General features: G+C 42.4%; 1 protein-coding gene across 1 annotated transcript in view; it reads left to right on the top strand.

Annotated features, from left to right (window-relative positions):
• Window positions 1-499: 499 nt before the first annotated feature.
• The window catches only part of pid1 (phosphotyrosine interaction domain containing 1), a 42,463-nt gene continuing 26,577 nt past the window's right edge, over window positions 500-16,385 (top strand). Inside the window, exons 1-2 of the mRNA XM_034097698.2 lie at window positions 500-716; window positions 13,692-13,838. Of these exons, the coding sequence (XP_033953589.1) occupies window positions 687-716; window positions 13,692-13,838 (177 nt within the window). The 5' untranslated portion in view covers window positions 500-686. The remainder of the gene's footprint in view (window positions 717-13,691; window positions 13,839-16,385) is intronic.

The raw sequence follows: 16,385 nt of genomic DNA, 5'->3' as shown, positions 1-16,385 counted from the left end.
AACATGAAAATATTGAAAGAGCTGATAGCGTTAAAAAATTGTTTTAATAGATTGTAAAGTAATAATTGCACGTGAACATATCGAAAATGAGCAGTGATATGGCACAACAATTTACAGGCAACAATAATTATAATCATAGTAGTAATAAATAATGAATAGAAAATGATAATAAAAGTGATAATAATAATAAAAATAGGAATAATAAGAGAATAATAATAGTTACAATACTTAATAATAACAATAATAATAATACATTCTTTCTCCAATTATGCATGTCTTAGCAATTAACATTTTAAATACTTTCTATTAGCTCATCTTATACATATTTCGATTATGTCTCATGATTGTACTCATATTATTTAACTGTCATTAAATGATTTGAACCGAAGACTTGTAGTACACTGATTTTCCAACATAAAACAGCTCAAAACAACACTTTCATTGTCTGCACTCTTCATGCTCGAAGCCTTGATTTCCCTGCACCCCCTGAACGCCACGGGGCAGGTAGCTCCACCTGGCGGCGGCTCTCAGCACTGCAGCCAGGCGGAGCAACACATCCTTCATGACCGAGCCTCGCAAACCGGAGCGGGACAGAGAGAAGAGCCGAGACAGCCGACAGATGTGAGCCGGACCCCGGGAGGAGAACACGCTGTAGTGAGACACGGAGAACCTGCGAGACTGCGAATATGTGGCAACCTGCGTCGGAGCGATTGCAGGTAAAGACGCGCGCGCTCGTGTGGGTGTGTGTATGTGTGGGGCTCATTGTCGACAGGGCAGCGTTAAATAAATCCGTGTTACCAGTGAAAGCCGTGGTGCTGTGCATGGCTCCATCCTCGGTTTCTGTGCAGCTACAGATGTCTTTTATCTAGATGTTTTAATTGTTATAAACCAGCTTTGCGAATTCAAACAATCAGCGTCTTTCTTTGCTAATGCTCTGCTCTCTGTGAGGCGTTCACATGCACCTATTCACACGCAATACCTCCGCTGCATTTCGCTGCATTTCTGTGCAAATCACCGCTGCAGATTTCCTTAAAAGCACATTAATGTTGTTTTTAAAAACCTTTTTTTTCGTGGCTCCAGAGGCCTGTTTCCATTCAGACCTGCACAGTGCACACTAACCTACAGAATGCACTGCAGGCCTCCTCCTGTTGTCACTCTATTTCCCCGTCATGTTGTCACATCAGGATGCTTATTTACCCTCTCCGTTCCCGTGTGACATCGCAGCCAATAAGAGAGAATACATTAGAGCAGGGTCTGGTCAGTAACCTGCAACCTGTTTAAGAACCAGGGGGGAAACAGCGTTCATGACACGTAGTTTGATATGCCGAGCCGAGCCGTGCCGTGCCTGGTTTCACGTCTCCTGCAGACCTAATACTCTCCAGATGTCGGCCTCCTGCAGGACGGCTGCCAAGTCAACTTGCACAATCCCTTCTTCTGCCCGGGCGTCAAGAAGATGGAATCACGATGTATTTAAAAGCGAGAGTTCCGGTGTTCACATGTGGAGTGAGGGGCCTCTGAAGATCGGTACTGTAAACACACATCTGCATGACCCCGACTCTTTCATTAGTTATGTAACCGGCTATCACTTGGATAACTATCATTGGATTCTGTCTTCAGGCTGTTTTGCTTTGGTGTAAAGTAACTAGTAGATTTACTCAAGAACTTAAGTACATTTTTAGGTACTTATACTCTACTGCAATTCAGAGGTAAATGGTGTATTTTTACTTCTCTCCATGTCTTTAATACCTTTAGTGACTTTACAGATGTGGATGAATGATGTGAAATATGGATCAACAGACTTTAGTTCCACCTGGAGTAAATCCACCAGCTACCCTGCAGTCTACAAAGCCATTCAGACTAGCTGCACCTTCACCAGCTTTGAGAACACTTCCATGATCAATCATTATAAAACATATCATATATATTATTCTGGAATGGACCAATCTGCACAACGACTACTTTTACTTTTGGTCCTTTAACTATATTTAGATTCTGATACTTTTGTACTTGGGTTACATTTTGAATGCAGGGCTTTTATTGTGACATATACTCTGGTACACGATCTGAGTACTTCTCCCACCTCTGCTGTATTTGGTTAAGGTTGATTGGACATTTGGAACTCAGCAATGAAGCTCAACAAGTGTCATTCAGTCAACATATATCTCACTTTTCTTCTTGTGTATTTGTGTAGTGAATCATTCTCGTAAAATGTGCCAGCTAACTCCACACTCAAAACAAATAGCTCCGTGATGCAAGGTTGACATTCATTTTGGTCTTTTTCCATCACAGCAGCCGTTCATTTTCTCAACAAATAATTAATTGGTTATTTATTCACACGGCTCCCAGCTTAACACATGCACTGTATTTGTTTTATATTCCAATGTTCATTTTCAACTTCCACTCTTTTAGTGTTTAAAAAAGAGAGATCGAACGAGGATGTCATGTTCTGTCAACTTACAGAATGCATCAGTTCTATACTGAACACTACGCTATTTCATGGTACAAGTTGATCAAGGACATATTATGCTAGTATGTCAGTATGTAGTGTCTCCACTGGGACATGTCTCCATGCTTTAATGTTCAGAAAGCTCTTTATCTCTCTCATACTGCCTGTTTTCACCCTCTGTCTGAAACCAGAGCCCAGTCTGCTCTGATTGGTTAGCTGGCCGGCTCTGTTGTGATTGATCTGCCAGCTTAGAGATGTCCCGCCCCTTAGCCTATCACGTACAATGTGTTGGAGTGCTAGCCAATAGAGTGGCACAGTGACGCGTCCTATCGTATCATAAATCTATCGATCATAAATCTATCGATTAGATTTATGATTCGAAAATTATTAAAGTAGGGTAGACACATGGCTGAACAAAACGTGATCCAATGCGTGTCAACCACAAACCTTATTTCGAGCTATTTTCCAAAATCTTATGGAGAAATTGCATTGTTTTTTGTCGAAGGAACCGGAAGTGGTAACATGCTAACTTAAGACGCGTCACTGTGGCACTCTGTAGAAGTGCGAGTGTTACATAGTGATGTCACTGTTCTGGAATCAAACAAACAAATCTAATGGAGGCGTTTTGAACGTTTCTGTGTTGAGAGAAACTTCCTCTGGAGAGAACTTTGGTATTTTAGCCTTTGCAGACCATTTACATGCACCAAACCGATATAACACACTACAGGAAAGGGACAACTCAAACACGCATAATAGGGCCTCTTTAAAGCGTGGTAACATGTCACAATAGAGGGACAACATACGAATATGGAATCTGAAAATGAGCCTAATAGGGCCCCTTTAACAGTTCATTAGGATGCATCCATAGTATCACATGTCTTCTTTTTGTGAATGGATAGTTTTACAAATGGGAATTTTGATTGTGATTGTGAAACTTTTGAATGTACCTCAAACAGGAAGTCTGCTTAAAGGAGACATGTCATGCTTTTCCGGTTAGTACCCGTCCCCTCTTGTGTTATGAAGGTTTTTCTGCATGTAAGCGGTGTGCAGAGTAAAAACCCTCAAAGTACACCCTGTAGCGAGTAAAACTCTAACACAGAAAATACCTCCTAAAAACGCCTCGTTGGTGAAACGTCATTGTCCATTTTTTACTTCCTGGGTGCTGTGTCGTAGAAGCACCCAGTAGCCACGCCCAGAACTATGACGTGATACGGTCATGCGGTACCCGGAACCAAATGGGCCAATCCGTGGAGCCGTTACGTTAAGCCCCCGCTGATTGGTCCAAATTGACCAATCCACGGACTTCCTCACACACTCAGTGCAGGCAGCTCTGCTGATCTCTCCTCCCTGGCTGCAGGCTGATAACAGACAGTTGGGATCGCGGCGAAATTCTCCCTGCAGACCCATTCTCACAGCGTCTATCAACCTTTTTCTTACTCGATATCAAGCCACACTTATTGCTTTTACTTCGGCTGTGACTTTGTGTGTGCTCAGGGTGAGTTTGGCTGTGTTTGGATGTGTATCGCTAAACAAGGAAACAACACCTCCACGGAGCTCAGCGCGATCCACAACGTCCCGACTGGTCCCGACCAATCGGAGCACACTGGGCTCACAGGGAGGGGGGGGGCAAGAGCTGCAGCCAGCCGTTTAGTGGAGAGAGTGAATACACATACTTTACAGAGATGCTGTGAGAAACCAATGTGAGTTTGGAAAATTGCTCAGTATAAATCTATTTTAGTAGCTATACCTCAACAATGGAATTATGATCAGTGGAAATGGCCGTGACACCTCTCCTTTAACACACTGGCAGCATGGCATCTGAATGATCGGAGCAAGTGCAATGCTCGGTGCAGGAAAAAGGCACCAAGGCTTTTAAAGAAGTCGTATTTTCGATAACAGCCACTTGGCTCGCAGCTTACCTCCTGCAGACCAGCTGTTGGCCCCGAGTAGCTAAAGAGTTTAGCATATTTCTGCTGTCAACTTCTAAACTGTGGAACAATAAACGGCAATGTTTAACTTGATGGATGACTTCTGAGGGGAATTTGGAGTCTGCACAGGTTGTTCTTTTCTCGGGGTAAACAGCAGAAGCCCTATAAATGATCCGCGGTCCTGCCAGGGTCTTTTGGATCGGGGAATAAAAGGTAATTGTTCAAATTAACGGCAAAAGGGTTACAGATGTAAACAACAGTGGGCTAAGCCATTAGTCAACAAAATAAAAATGTCATATTTTGATAATCTATTTGTTTTTTATGCTGAAATGCTGTTGAGAATTTCTTATTTTATGTTTTTTTTTATCATATTCAACTAAATATCTTTGATCGATATCGATATCGTTGTTGACTAACAAAACATGTGCTGCAATTAAAAGAGACACTACATACTGAGCAAACCCCTTTATGAGCAAACTATGTATGAGTTGAGGTATAGCTATTTTCTACAACACATTTTCCCAGTTACATTGAATTCTACAGGTAATTGTTGACTTATATTGTCTGCAAAATCTAAGAAAGTATTTGTAAAAAGTCCATATCCTCAGAAGATTGCAACCCTTATAGAGATGTCAAGTAAAAGAGGTTTTATAACAATAACGTCCTTCCCTTATTCGAGCCAGGTATCTGGGAATGCACCGGTGTTTATTATCCTCCGTTTTGTTGTTTTCATTCACTCTGGCATCCGTCCACATTATCCTCACTTGTGCTGTCCTCTGTTGCCATAGCAATACCTGATGTCTTGCTGCATTTTTGTCTCGCGCTCAGGCAGGGGAGAGGAGGGAGACGGGGGTGAGATAGATGGAGGTGCGTAGGGGTGAGGAGATACAGCTCGTGGCGTGAGTTTAGGTTTTACCCTCGACCAATCGCAAGCTGCTTTTCATGTTGACAATCGGAGGTCTTGTGTGTGTGTGTGTGTGTGTGTGTGTGTGTGTTGCTATGCTGTGTGTTGATGCTGCATCATGTCCTGTCATCATGTTTTCCTCTTCAGAGGGTCTTCCTCCTGAGCAGGGGCCATGTTAGTTCACAATATGCAACGAGCACAAATACACAAACACGTATATCCACGTTGTCAGGCGGGTAAAGCATGCTTCCTTATTTAGTTTTCCCTAAGGCTACCAAACGTCTAATTTCCCTCTGTCAGCACATCTTCCTTCAGCCGTGGTTTGACCCTTTAATGTGTGACAAACGGGAGCTCTTACAGAGACGCGGCAGTAGGCGCTGACTCGGAGGCAGCCGCTGTCGGCGCATCTTTACTTGTTGTTACCGTGTGAAAATCTCCTCCTGGCTTTTATGTGTTTCTGTTTCCGGGTCTGTCTGTCTCCGTCTGGCTGAGGTTGCTTTGTGGCTGCGCTGCTACGTTGTTGCGACTGTGGCCTCGGTGAGGAAAAGGAATCAAGCAGACTGGCACACAACTCCCAGGGTTCAACACCATTTTCTTTTTACAACCAACACACAATTTGCCTCTTGTGAAGAAATTGCTTTTGGCTCTTTCAGTTTCTGACGAATGAGCGTAAACTCCTGTTTGTGGAAGTTTACATTTCTCAAGGTTTGCTTTTGACAAAGAGCGTCTTATCCTTCCTGTTGATGAACTGCGTTATTTAGGGCTTTGTGTTTGGTATGTACAGTAACAGGGTTCAGATCGATTGGCTAGATTTAAGGGTGGGATTACGGCCCGTCCACACGGCGGCGTGCGTTGAAGCTTCCAACGCTTCTGCCCGTTCACTTTGAATGGGGTGACGTCACTTTTAGCCGAACTGCATCGTGGGAAGTGGCTCGCTGCAAAAGTTGAGCAATGTTCAACTTTTGACGCCTCGGCAGAAGCGTCAGCCAATCAAATCATATGCCAGTACAAGCTCTAGCCAATCAAACCGCTGCTTGTGTGTCAGGGGCGGGAGATTCATGTGATTGGTTGTCAGACACGCCCGCTGTGTGGACGGGCCGTTAGGGTGCTAACCAAAGGCACCTAATATATTCCTGCATGTCTACAAATAGTGGTGCATTATGGGTAAATGTAGGTTGCGGATGCTTGTTCTTATCCTCCAAATTACCAAAGAGTTGGACCTGAGCGTTCGACATGTTGATAGTTGTTCCACTCCCATTAGGTCGTGGGTACATAACAATAGAAAGGGGAACATCTATGATCGAAATTCCTCTAATTGTCCCGTTTTTTTCACTATTGACCTGAACAAATTTGACACAACATTTTACAGTTAAAACAACTAACATTAATCAAGCGAGGGAACATTTATTTCTTTCTTTGTAAAGCAGTCGTTCGTACACATTTCAAATTCAAAATGGCTTCCATAATGCATTTAAAAGAAATGAAACTGCATTAAAACATAAAGATGCCGAGGAAAAGATTCGGAGTTCTCATGGAATAATAGGAAGCACAGGAATACCGGATGGCGGGAAGATCGTTCAGGATAATGTTGAGTCAAAGTGAAAGTCTTAATATCCGCTGCAAGTTAGTTCCAGCTCTGTTGGGCATTGTAAGTAAATCCTGCGTCTCCACCTGGGGGGCCGAGGGGGGGCCGAGCGGGGGCCCTGATTAGGTCGTTTTTCTAGAGCCTGCTTTCTCCCTCTGTCAGGAGGTGAATCATGGAAACCATTCAAATTGGCCATGCCCTTGACAGTGGTGTGTGTTTCGTGTCTGTTCCATGTGCCCTGGCTCCATGTAGACTGCCGAGATGTCGCGGGGGGTTCATTGTTTACGACAACGACTTGTTGATGTTTTTACTGCCAGTCAGAAATGGCCTCCCCCAGTCTCTGAGGTTTGGGTACTTTAATACCCACTTCCTCCCACAGAAGGAGCCCACCAATCCCAACTCCCAATCAGTGACCTTCTCCCTCCCTCCCGCCTGTTCAGACTCCTCTTGTAAACTGTCCCCGGATCAGAGTGGGAGGCTGTAAACACATCTTACAAAGTTACCCAGTGCTTACCCATGCAACGACCCGGAGGGGGCGCGTCCTACTTATGGCTTTTGGTAGTAAATGCCACCACACTCTGGGTCTTGCTCCATCTGCGGACTAAGCATATTTCTGGGGTGGGTATTGTTTGGAAAGGCATTGTTGCTTAAACTGCACCAGTTTGTGAACAGTTCATTTGATGTGTAGCTTCAGCCTGTGTGCTGTTTACTTCCTGGTACATGGCAGAGGTTTGATGCAAATTGTTGCAATATATTTTGCTCCAGCCTTCGAGGTTCCCTGTGGAGCTTTTGGCCGCCAGAAGCACTCTTGGACCATGTTTTTACGAGTGTGTACACATTCCGTTAGTGTCTCGTGCACAAAGTAAAAGATGCATGAGTCACGCCAATAGTTTCCTACTACTCCACTGATCAACAAGTGGCGGCTACAACATATTCCTCAGCAGAAAGGCAGGGAAGAAGACTGCTAGCAAACCATGCAAGAAAAATCAGCGGTGCATTTTTTTCTGAAGAAGGGAACATATTTTTGGAGCTTTAAGAAAACACAGCATTTTGGTGAGTAACGTTGAGTGTCCAGAATACATTTATCTTTGGTGCCAGTGCCTTTTTAAATTGTTCCAAATGAGTAGAAACATATAGGAATGTCTAACAGCTCTTCTTGGTGAAAAGGCAGAGCATCTCTGAATCTCTGAATCTCTAAGAAAAGCGCCAGCGACACCGCGGTCGAAAATGGAGTCGACGGCTCCTTTTGGCTGTCAGTCTATGCTGAGCTTAATAAGTCAGGTCGACACTATCGTGTACCTCAAAGCCGATGTGTGGCTTTTGAGTGTTGTTCGTTTATCAGTGTATGCGTTGGGTCGCCCTCTGTGCTCTACTGCGGTCAGGTTAGAGGGTCCTCTGGATGTCAAACAAATAGATAGTATACCCGAACACGTAATACAAAGCAAAGGGACAATACCGGTCTTCCGTCCGACTGCTATTAGAGTGGTGATGTTGTAAAGAGATTGTTTTAGTGCTTTCTTTTTTGTAAACAGAACTACTCCACATGGCGCCGGTACGTTTTGGGAGCCAGTAAAGTAGCTCAAGGTGTAGCTCATGACGCCCTGACTTGTTTAGTTGTCTCTCCATAACAAGTTGGTCCCACTTGAGATAAAGTGACATTCTTTTAAATCTCTTTTTAAATCCACATGTTCACGGTTGGCTTCCTGCCGTGTGGGCCTACCTCGATGTGCTGGGTGAAGGCGTCAAACCCAAGTTCAGCCCCACGCCGCTGACAGACACACAGTGGGACGTTTTTATTATTGATGGGAATACACCGATTGTGATCCTGAAACGCGACCTGATGGATTCCCTTTTAGAAAGTGAGACGATGGGATTCAGATCGAAGCAGGAAGGGATGTCGTACTGTCTTGTCTCCTCCGTCTCCAGACATACAACATCTGGTGCAGAGCTCTACACACTCCCATCTCCAGCCCGTACATGCAGATGTGTCTGAGTCAGGCTAATGTTGTTGTTGACATCTGGTCTTGAGGTCTGTGTTAAGCTCCTAACCACCGTTACCAGAAAGAACCAGTAGCCATTTCTAACCAAAGGGGTGTGTTTCTCAGATTATCACGCTTTTTTAGATACGCATCATCTCTCCATTTAGCTTCTGCCGGTCCTTTAACCTCATTCCCAGCTGTTTCCTACCGTTTGGATGTGATCACATCCCTGTAGCCCCTAGCTTGAGTGTCTCGGGCAGTAGGCGAGGCAGACGTCTGTTTTTACCCAGTGTCTTACCGTGAGGTTGACCCGAGAACCTCTTTTCTGTAAGAATGCTCCCTCAGGGGAACTACTGTTCAACTTACCATCTGTGACCTGCTAAGCTCATCACTGCAGGAGGCGAGCTCTCCCAAGTCTGCCTGCTCTTCTCCAGGATGTCATAGTTAACACTGGGTTTACACACGTTTTAAACGCGGGCAACCATTCAGAATGAGCTACTCAGTCTGCGGGGTTTGATCTTGGTCGTGAGCCCGACTTGTAAACATTACTTTCTTCAGAGAGAAAGCCGATGCTAAATGTTATTGGATACAGGCCATTTGAAGTTCTGCTTTTAAGCAAATACATATCATGAGCTTTGAGATCCATAACATAAATAACTGGATTGTTTTATAAAAAGACTTCTGGAAATGTTCAGTCCAGCTCTTTTTTATTGTGACTTCTTTGCACTATAAATACGTGTTAATCACACGGGACAGGCCGCGGTGCGTCACTGTGGATTCTTCCAGCGTACAGTCATGCAGCTCAAGATGAAGACAGTTTCATGTTATGGCAGCGGATGTCATAACTGGCCTGCACATGACAGCATACTGTGATTGGAGTCACAGACAGTCTAAATATATAAAGAGTGGAAGTAATAAAACAAAGATGCCACAACATCAGGTTCCCCTTTCCTGTCGTGTGTTATAGATTTTTGTGTATACACTGCACACACTCCCCCCCCCCCCCCGCCTGAACGCATCCATTGGACTCCTTTGTTTACTTCAGGAACGTAATGACATCCCTGTGTAACACTAGTGCTTCTATTGGCTAGCGCTCCAACGAGGGCTGCTCAATTAATCGTATTTTAATCGCAATTACGCTTTTGGCGTGCAACGCTTATGAAAACAACATAATCGAAATAAAACGATTATTTATTTTTTTAATTATACTTAAAGTTCTTTTCAATAAATGGATGTTTTCAAGTAAATGGATAATCGTTTTTATTAATCGTGATGTCAATTTTTGACCCAAATAATCGAGATTATGATTTTTGCCATAATCGAGCAGCCCTAGCTCCGACACATTGTACAGTATAGGCTAAGGGGCGGGACATCTCTAAGCGGTTGGCCAATCACAACAGGGCCGACCAGCTAACCAATCGGAGCAGACTGGGCTCTGGTTTCAGACAGAGGGTGAAAAGAGGTGCTGCAGCACAGGCAGTCGAGGCTCAAAATACAGATATGAACCTGAGCATGAGCAGAATAGATCCTCTTAAAAGGACCTATTTTATTCTATTCTTAAAATCCTGAAAAAATCAGTTATTTTGAGATTTGAGGTTTTCGTTATGACAGCAGCCATTGTACGGTCTGTGTTTTGTACCCGGTCCACACCGCCTGATGCTGGAGACAGAAAGCCTGCCTTGGTCCACGTTAAAGTCAGAAATAGAATCAACAGCAGCAGCAGTAACCTGATGAGGACACTGTGGGGACTTGAGAAATAAAAAAACATTAACATTCAGAGAAAATATTATGAATAGAAGCGGCTCCACAAGCGGCCCCTCCGCTCAGGCCTTTTGCTCCTGGTGGGGGGTGGAGGAGTCGGAGAGACCCACCCCTCTCCGTACAGGCCAACCGCAGGAATGCGAGCCGCTGTCAGGAAGCTGTAAAGTGCTGACGCGGAGGTCAGCGAGCGTTTACACACATGTGGCTTTACTTTCACAACTCCATCTTGCTCCTTTCTCCCTTTCTCCTTCATCTGCTCTGCGATTTTTGCATGCCTTATCTTCCTCTTCACTGACAGCCCCCTACCCCCCCCCCCCCCCATCCGGGTCTTTTTCAACATGAAGGTTCACTTAGGTAGGTGTTTCTTGGGTTTCTACTCCAACAGGTTGTGTGTTGTACTTTAGCGCACCATCATGTAGGGCTGTGCAATTAATCGTATTTTAATCGTATTTTAATCGTATTTTAATCGCGATTACGATTTTGGCCTGCAACGATTATGAAAACAACGTAATCGAAATAAAACTATTATTATTTTTATTTAAAAAAAAATAAATGTAATTGTTTTTTTTTATTTTATTGTTTTTTCAGTTGAATTATAAAGTTCAGGGTAATCAACTCTTAAAAACATACTGTTCACATTTTTTTTTCAATAAATGGATGTTTTCAAAGTAAATAGATAATCGTTTTTAATAATCGTGATATCATCATCATCTTTATTTAAAGAGAGACTCTTGGTCCATTATTACAAAACATACAACACTCAATATCAATTATTGATCAAAATAATCGTGATAATGATTTTTGCCATAATCGCACAGCCCTACCATCATGAGATGAGGTCGATAGTGAAGAGTGCACTAAACTGGTATTGGTGAAATCTCTTTTTTATATTTAACTCATTTTGTGTACAATTTCGTACCATTTTATAAAACAATTAATGAGAAAAACCCCAAATAATGTTATTTATAGGGTGGTGGTATTTTAATATAGCCACATTAATATAGTCGGACGACAAAGCACCGGTGCAAGAAAGTCCATAACACGCTCAAGAATGTTTTGAGTACGTGTTACCTATGATATAACATTGTCCGATGCGGCGATGTTGAATTTAAGTACTGCACTCAACCTTATCCACGTCTTGAAGTTGATTGAGGATGTTCTCCTTGGCTTTGGGGAACAAACCAACAGCAGGATTGATGGTGGCCTGTTCTGGCAGGTCTAACCGTTCTCTGTTGCCTGAAACCGTTGAGCATCTGTTGCTTAGAAAAGGGTCTTTGAGCAGGTCCAACATCTCAAGGGGAAAAAGTGAATGGAATAAAATAATCTGTAGTTAAACAGTGGTCACATATTCTGTCTATATTACTATATATTTTTTAAAGGTGTATCCAGCAGGTTGTGAGTAACATAATAAAGGTGAGAAACAAAAGGAATCGCACACACGTACGAACAAGACGACGACACGTTTGCAGTCATAGCAGCTCTGTGATACGTGAAGGTAATTGCTAACAGGATAGCAAGGTGCTAGTTTCCAGCTGGCATCCCAGATTAGCACGTTAGCTTTCTGATGTTCAAACAACACAGCTGTTGTGATGTCTGAGCTTCTACCGTCATTAAGGTTGATCCTCTGCGAACCATTCATGTCTGAAGTATATTTCACAGCAGTCCATTCGACAGTTGTTGAGGTATTTGGCGCTAGCATAAAGCTTGCAAGTGAAAATCAAAGTGAAAAATTAGCAATTTAGCCATTTTCATTATATAAAAGACCAGAAATCTCTGATTCCAGATTCTTTAATGTGAATAATTATCGGTTTCTTTACTCCTTCACGGTTTACTGACCAAACAAGACAATACATGACACCATTTTGGACTTTAAGGAACACTGATTGACGTCTTTCCCAATTTTCTTGGTATTTAACCGGGCAAACAACTAATCAATCGAGAAAATGATCCTCACATACATTTATAATGAGAGTAATCACTAGTTGCAGCCCTTGGTACACCATATATCAGAGACTCTTTAGAAAAAGTAGTCCGCTATTGACTTTGAATAGATCTTTTATAATGGAGGAAGCTGCAGACATGCCTGTTTTTCTTCCTCAGTTGGAAGACATTTCATTAGCTTCTCAGATTTGTCTTGACCGTATCGAGGAAACCCAGTACATGCCACCGGTCCAGATCCAGCATGTGGTTCTGCTCGGCTTCAGGAAACTCCACCGTACACTTTCAGTATAAGAGCTCTTGTTTTGACGGTTTCAGCGAGGGCGAAACTCCCTTCATCTGCTCTCCAAATTCCACCATCAGCAGAAATTAAACCTCTCACACCATCTCACTTCCAGCCTTCAGTTTGTGTGTGTGTGTGTGTGTGCGCACATACGTACGTGCATGCGGGTTCTGTACATCTTGAATGCTCTTGACTTAAATTTCATACTGGTATTTTTAACACGTCAAACAAAGGCTAAGGACATATCCTGACGTCTCGTGAAACTTTTATGGAGCGCCCAGCTGAATATTGGTTTCTTACATTACATTTAGACATGTAATAAATCCTGTATTTATCTGGACGAGAAGCCATTATTCTGTAAAAACGAAGATTACAACACAAACTGATAAGATAACATTAGATGTACTATATTGATCCCAAGGTATTGCACATGAGTAAAACATATCTATTTTATTTGTATTTAATGGATTAATTAATTGTATTTTTGTTTTATTCAGTGGCTGCTTGAATTGATTCTGTTTGGTTTGAAGGGTTTTTATCGATCAAGAAGTTTTGTCTTGGTATTTATTATCTGGGAAGTGGAGGTTGGTATTGTTTTTATGTTTGCTTTAAGTAGGTTTTGGTCTGTGAGAACATTGTTTTACCTTTTGCGTACAAAAAATGGGACATAAATAATGTTTGATTTGATAATTAGAAGGGGAAAAATGTGTGAAATCTTGTTCAAGCACTTCCGAGGTTTTTCCCGCTGATGGTGCGGAGTGTGCGTTCTCCTGGAGCCTCCAGCACGAAGCCACAAGTGTTCACCTCAAGTTGTCTGCTACTGTTTTTGAAGTCTCTCTCAAGCAGTTCCTCTCTTCTCTCCATCAGCACTTTCAGACCATGCTGAAGACCAAGCTGAACGTGCTGACGCTGAGGAAGGAGCCGTTGCCCACGGTGATCTTCCACGAGCCCGAGGCCATCGAGCTGTGCTCCACCACGCCGCTCACAAAGGGCCGCACTCATGCTGGGTACAAGGTAGGGTCGCAAGAACCCCGTAATCCCCCAAATCCAACCTGTGTTCCTGAACAGTAAATCCATAATAGCATTAATAGGAACCTTAACCCGACTGTTTTCCCTTTCTTTTCGAACACGCGTTTCATTCATCGACACACGAGGGGGACATTTTTGTGTCTGAATAAGTCGATTTTATAGATTAATATTCACAAATCCCTTTCATTCCTCCCACAGCGGAGGCCTTTACAGTGTTACGGGAAAAGGGGGAGTGCAGACAAAGGCACAAATGAGAACGTAAACGTATTAGATAAAGAGATTAATATAATCTATCATCCTCGGTAAAAATTAAGCAGCAGCAGCAGCATAAAAAAGAGTGAACATATATAAGTATTACACGGCTAATTCTGATTGGTCAATTTGGACATTCCAGAGGTTGTTCATTCTCACGAACGAAAACAGACCGTTGAATACTTTTTGAATCAGCAGAAGAAGACGGACAGGAAGTGAACACTAACAGGAACATAGTATGGGATCTGTCGGTGTTTCAAGACGGCAAAAGTGGACAGTTACAGAAATCCTCGATGAGTGCGGACGTCTTTTTAAGTTACGTTGCTGTCGCCGCAGTTTAAAGCGTTGGTACGCAGAGAGCGGACTAAGTTGGTATATTTGAGTATATTTTGAGTGAGTAAAGATGTTTTCCTTTGAAACCCCTTACTGCACATTATCCCTTAAATATGACCACAGCAGTCAGAAATAACGTTAATACATTGGACGACAGGTGTATGTTGCACATCACACTGATTATGGCACAACATGTTGTTAGAGTTTGTAATTCAATATTTGAGGTGATATTAAATCTGTGTGTGCGCGGGCACGTGTTCTGGCACGGGTGCGTTTGTTTTCATCGTCTCCCCGGCTTCCTAAGAGTCAGATTTAGAGCGTCACACAATGAGCTCTTTCTCTTTGTCCGTCGCCTCACAGCAGAAAACAAACGAGGCCTCAGATTAAAATAGCTGCCACGCTCTGTTATTACACATAACACTTCCAGTCCAAAGTCTGTGTGTGTGTGTGTGTTTTGTTACATATGTTGTTTTTGGTCGCCGATGCTGTACCATTAACAAGCTTTTCAGAAAAGGAGCTTTTCAAATATCTCACGTAAACATTTTATATCTAGAAGTTGTCTTATGATTAAAACAAGATGAATATTCTGACTACTTTTAAATCCAGACTGAAGACTTTTCTTTTTGTCGCTGCTTTTAATTGAACTATTCACATCTTAAACTGCACTGTAACTTTTATCCATGTATTTTTTCTTTTAATGTTTATTTTATTATCTTTTCTTTTTAATGACTGATTTTAAATGCCATTTTCTTAATGTCTTTCGTTTTTTGTAAAGCACTTTGAACTGCCTCGTGTTGAAAGGTGCTGTATAAATAAACTTGCCTTGCCTAAAGAAGGCTTTCCCCGCAGGGAAGAGGCCAAAAGGGCTGACTCCTCATCAGCACTTCCTTAAAGCTCCTGAACTTCAAATGTGAACATGAAGTGAAAGTCAGTAAGAAGAAGGTTACCGACTATTTAACCCTTTATAGCCTCTAATCCACCGGCACGTTTCAAAAGTATGTTTCCTGTTTCAAAAAAGGACAAAATAGCGTAATTTAACCCAACCAGAAACTGCGAAAAGGAATTAGACATCAGATTTTTCATGTGACCAAAGCTTCCATCAGGACAAATAACTGAACCTTAAAATTGAGATATTCATTCGAAATTGCTTAATTTTACATATCTTATTTCAAATGTTGCCAAAAATAACCCGTTAGCATCCAACACATGTAAAAAATGCTAAATTCAGCGTTTCTCAGCGAATATTCTCTTTTTGAAACATACTCTTAACTTCACACGAGAGAGAGAGGTTGTGCTGGAAGTAGAGGTTGTAGAACTGTAATAGTAATAATATTTATAGCATGGGGCGCGCCCATTTACTCCAAATATTTCCAACGCTTGTGGGCACTTAGAAATGTTTTAGATATATAGATTCCATCTTCTTGTAAAATAAGTTATCCAGGAAACTTAAACATCCATTATTCCCTTTTGTTTTGATATGAGGTATTTTAACCCTATTATATTACTATATATATATACTTTTATAGTTCTCTCTTAGGCCACAGTAAAGGGGCTTTCACACCAACGCGGTTCCAGGGCCGGTTCGGAGCTAGAGCCTGAAAAGCACCGGTAGAGTAAAGTAAAGTTAAGTAGGAGCCCTGGTTAACTAGCAGGTTTTTATTAATCCAATAAAAGATGCTTTATAGGGAAGTTTTGTTGTATTAGTGACCACAAAAAGTACAAACTAATGCTGTAGTTTTTCGAACACATGTATATTTAAGATCATAATGAAATAGTACATGTTGTCTGTGTTTCGAGCCGACAGATGCCCACCATGTTGACACTGATAAACAACACACCGAACACACACAGCTCTGCACCTGTTCTTCATCATCAAGTCTCTGACGACAGCTGTTATCCTGCCAGGCACTATAAAATCCTCTCCTCTTGTAAATGGGAGGCGTGTGG

This window comes from Pseudochaenichthys georgianus, chromosome 13 (assembly GCF_902827115.2).
Source record: "Pseudochaenichthys georgianus chromosome 13, fPseGeo1.2, whole genome shotgun sequence".
Classification (NCBI taxonomy): domain Eukaryota; kingdom Metazoa; phylum Chordata; class Actinopteri; order Perciformes; family Channichthyidae; genus Pseudochaenichthys; species Pseudochaenichthys georgianus.
Note: the sequence above shows the minus strand (reverse complement) of the source record. Positions and strands in the feature narration are given on the sequence as shown.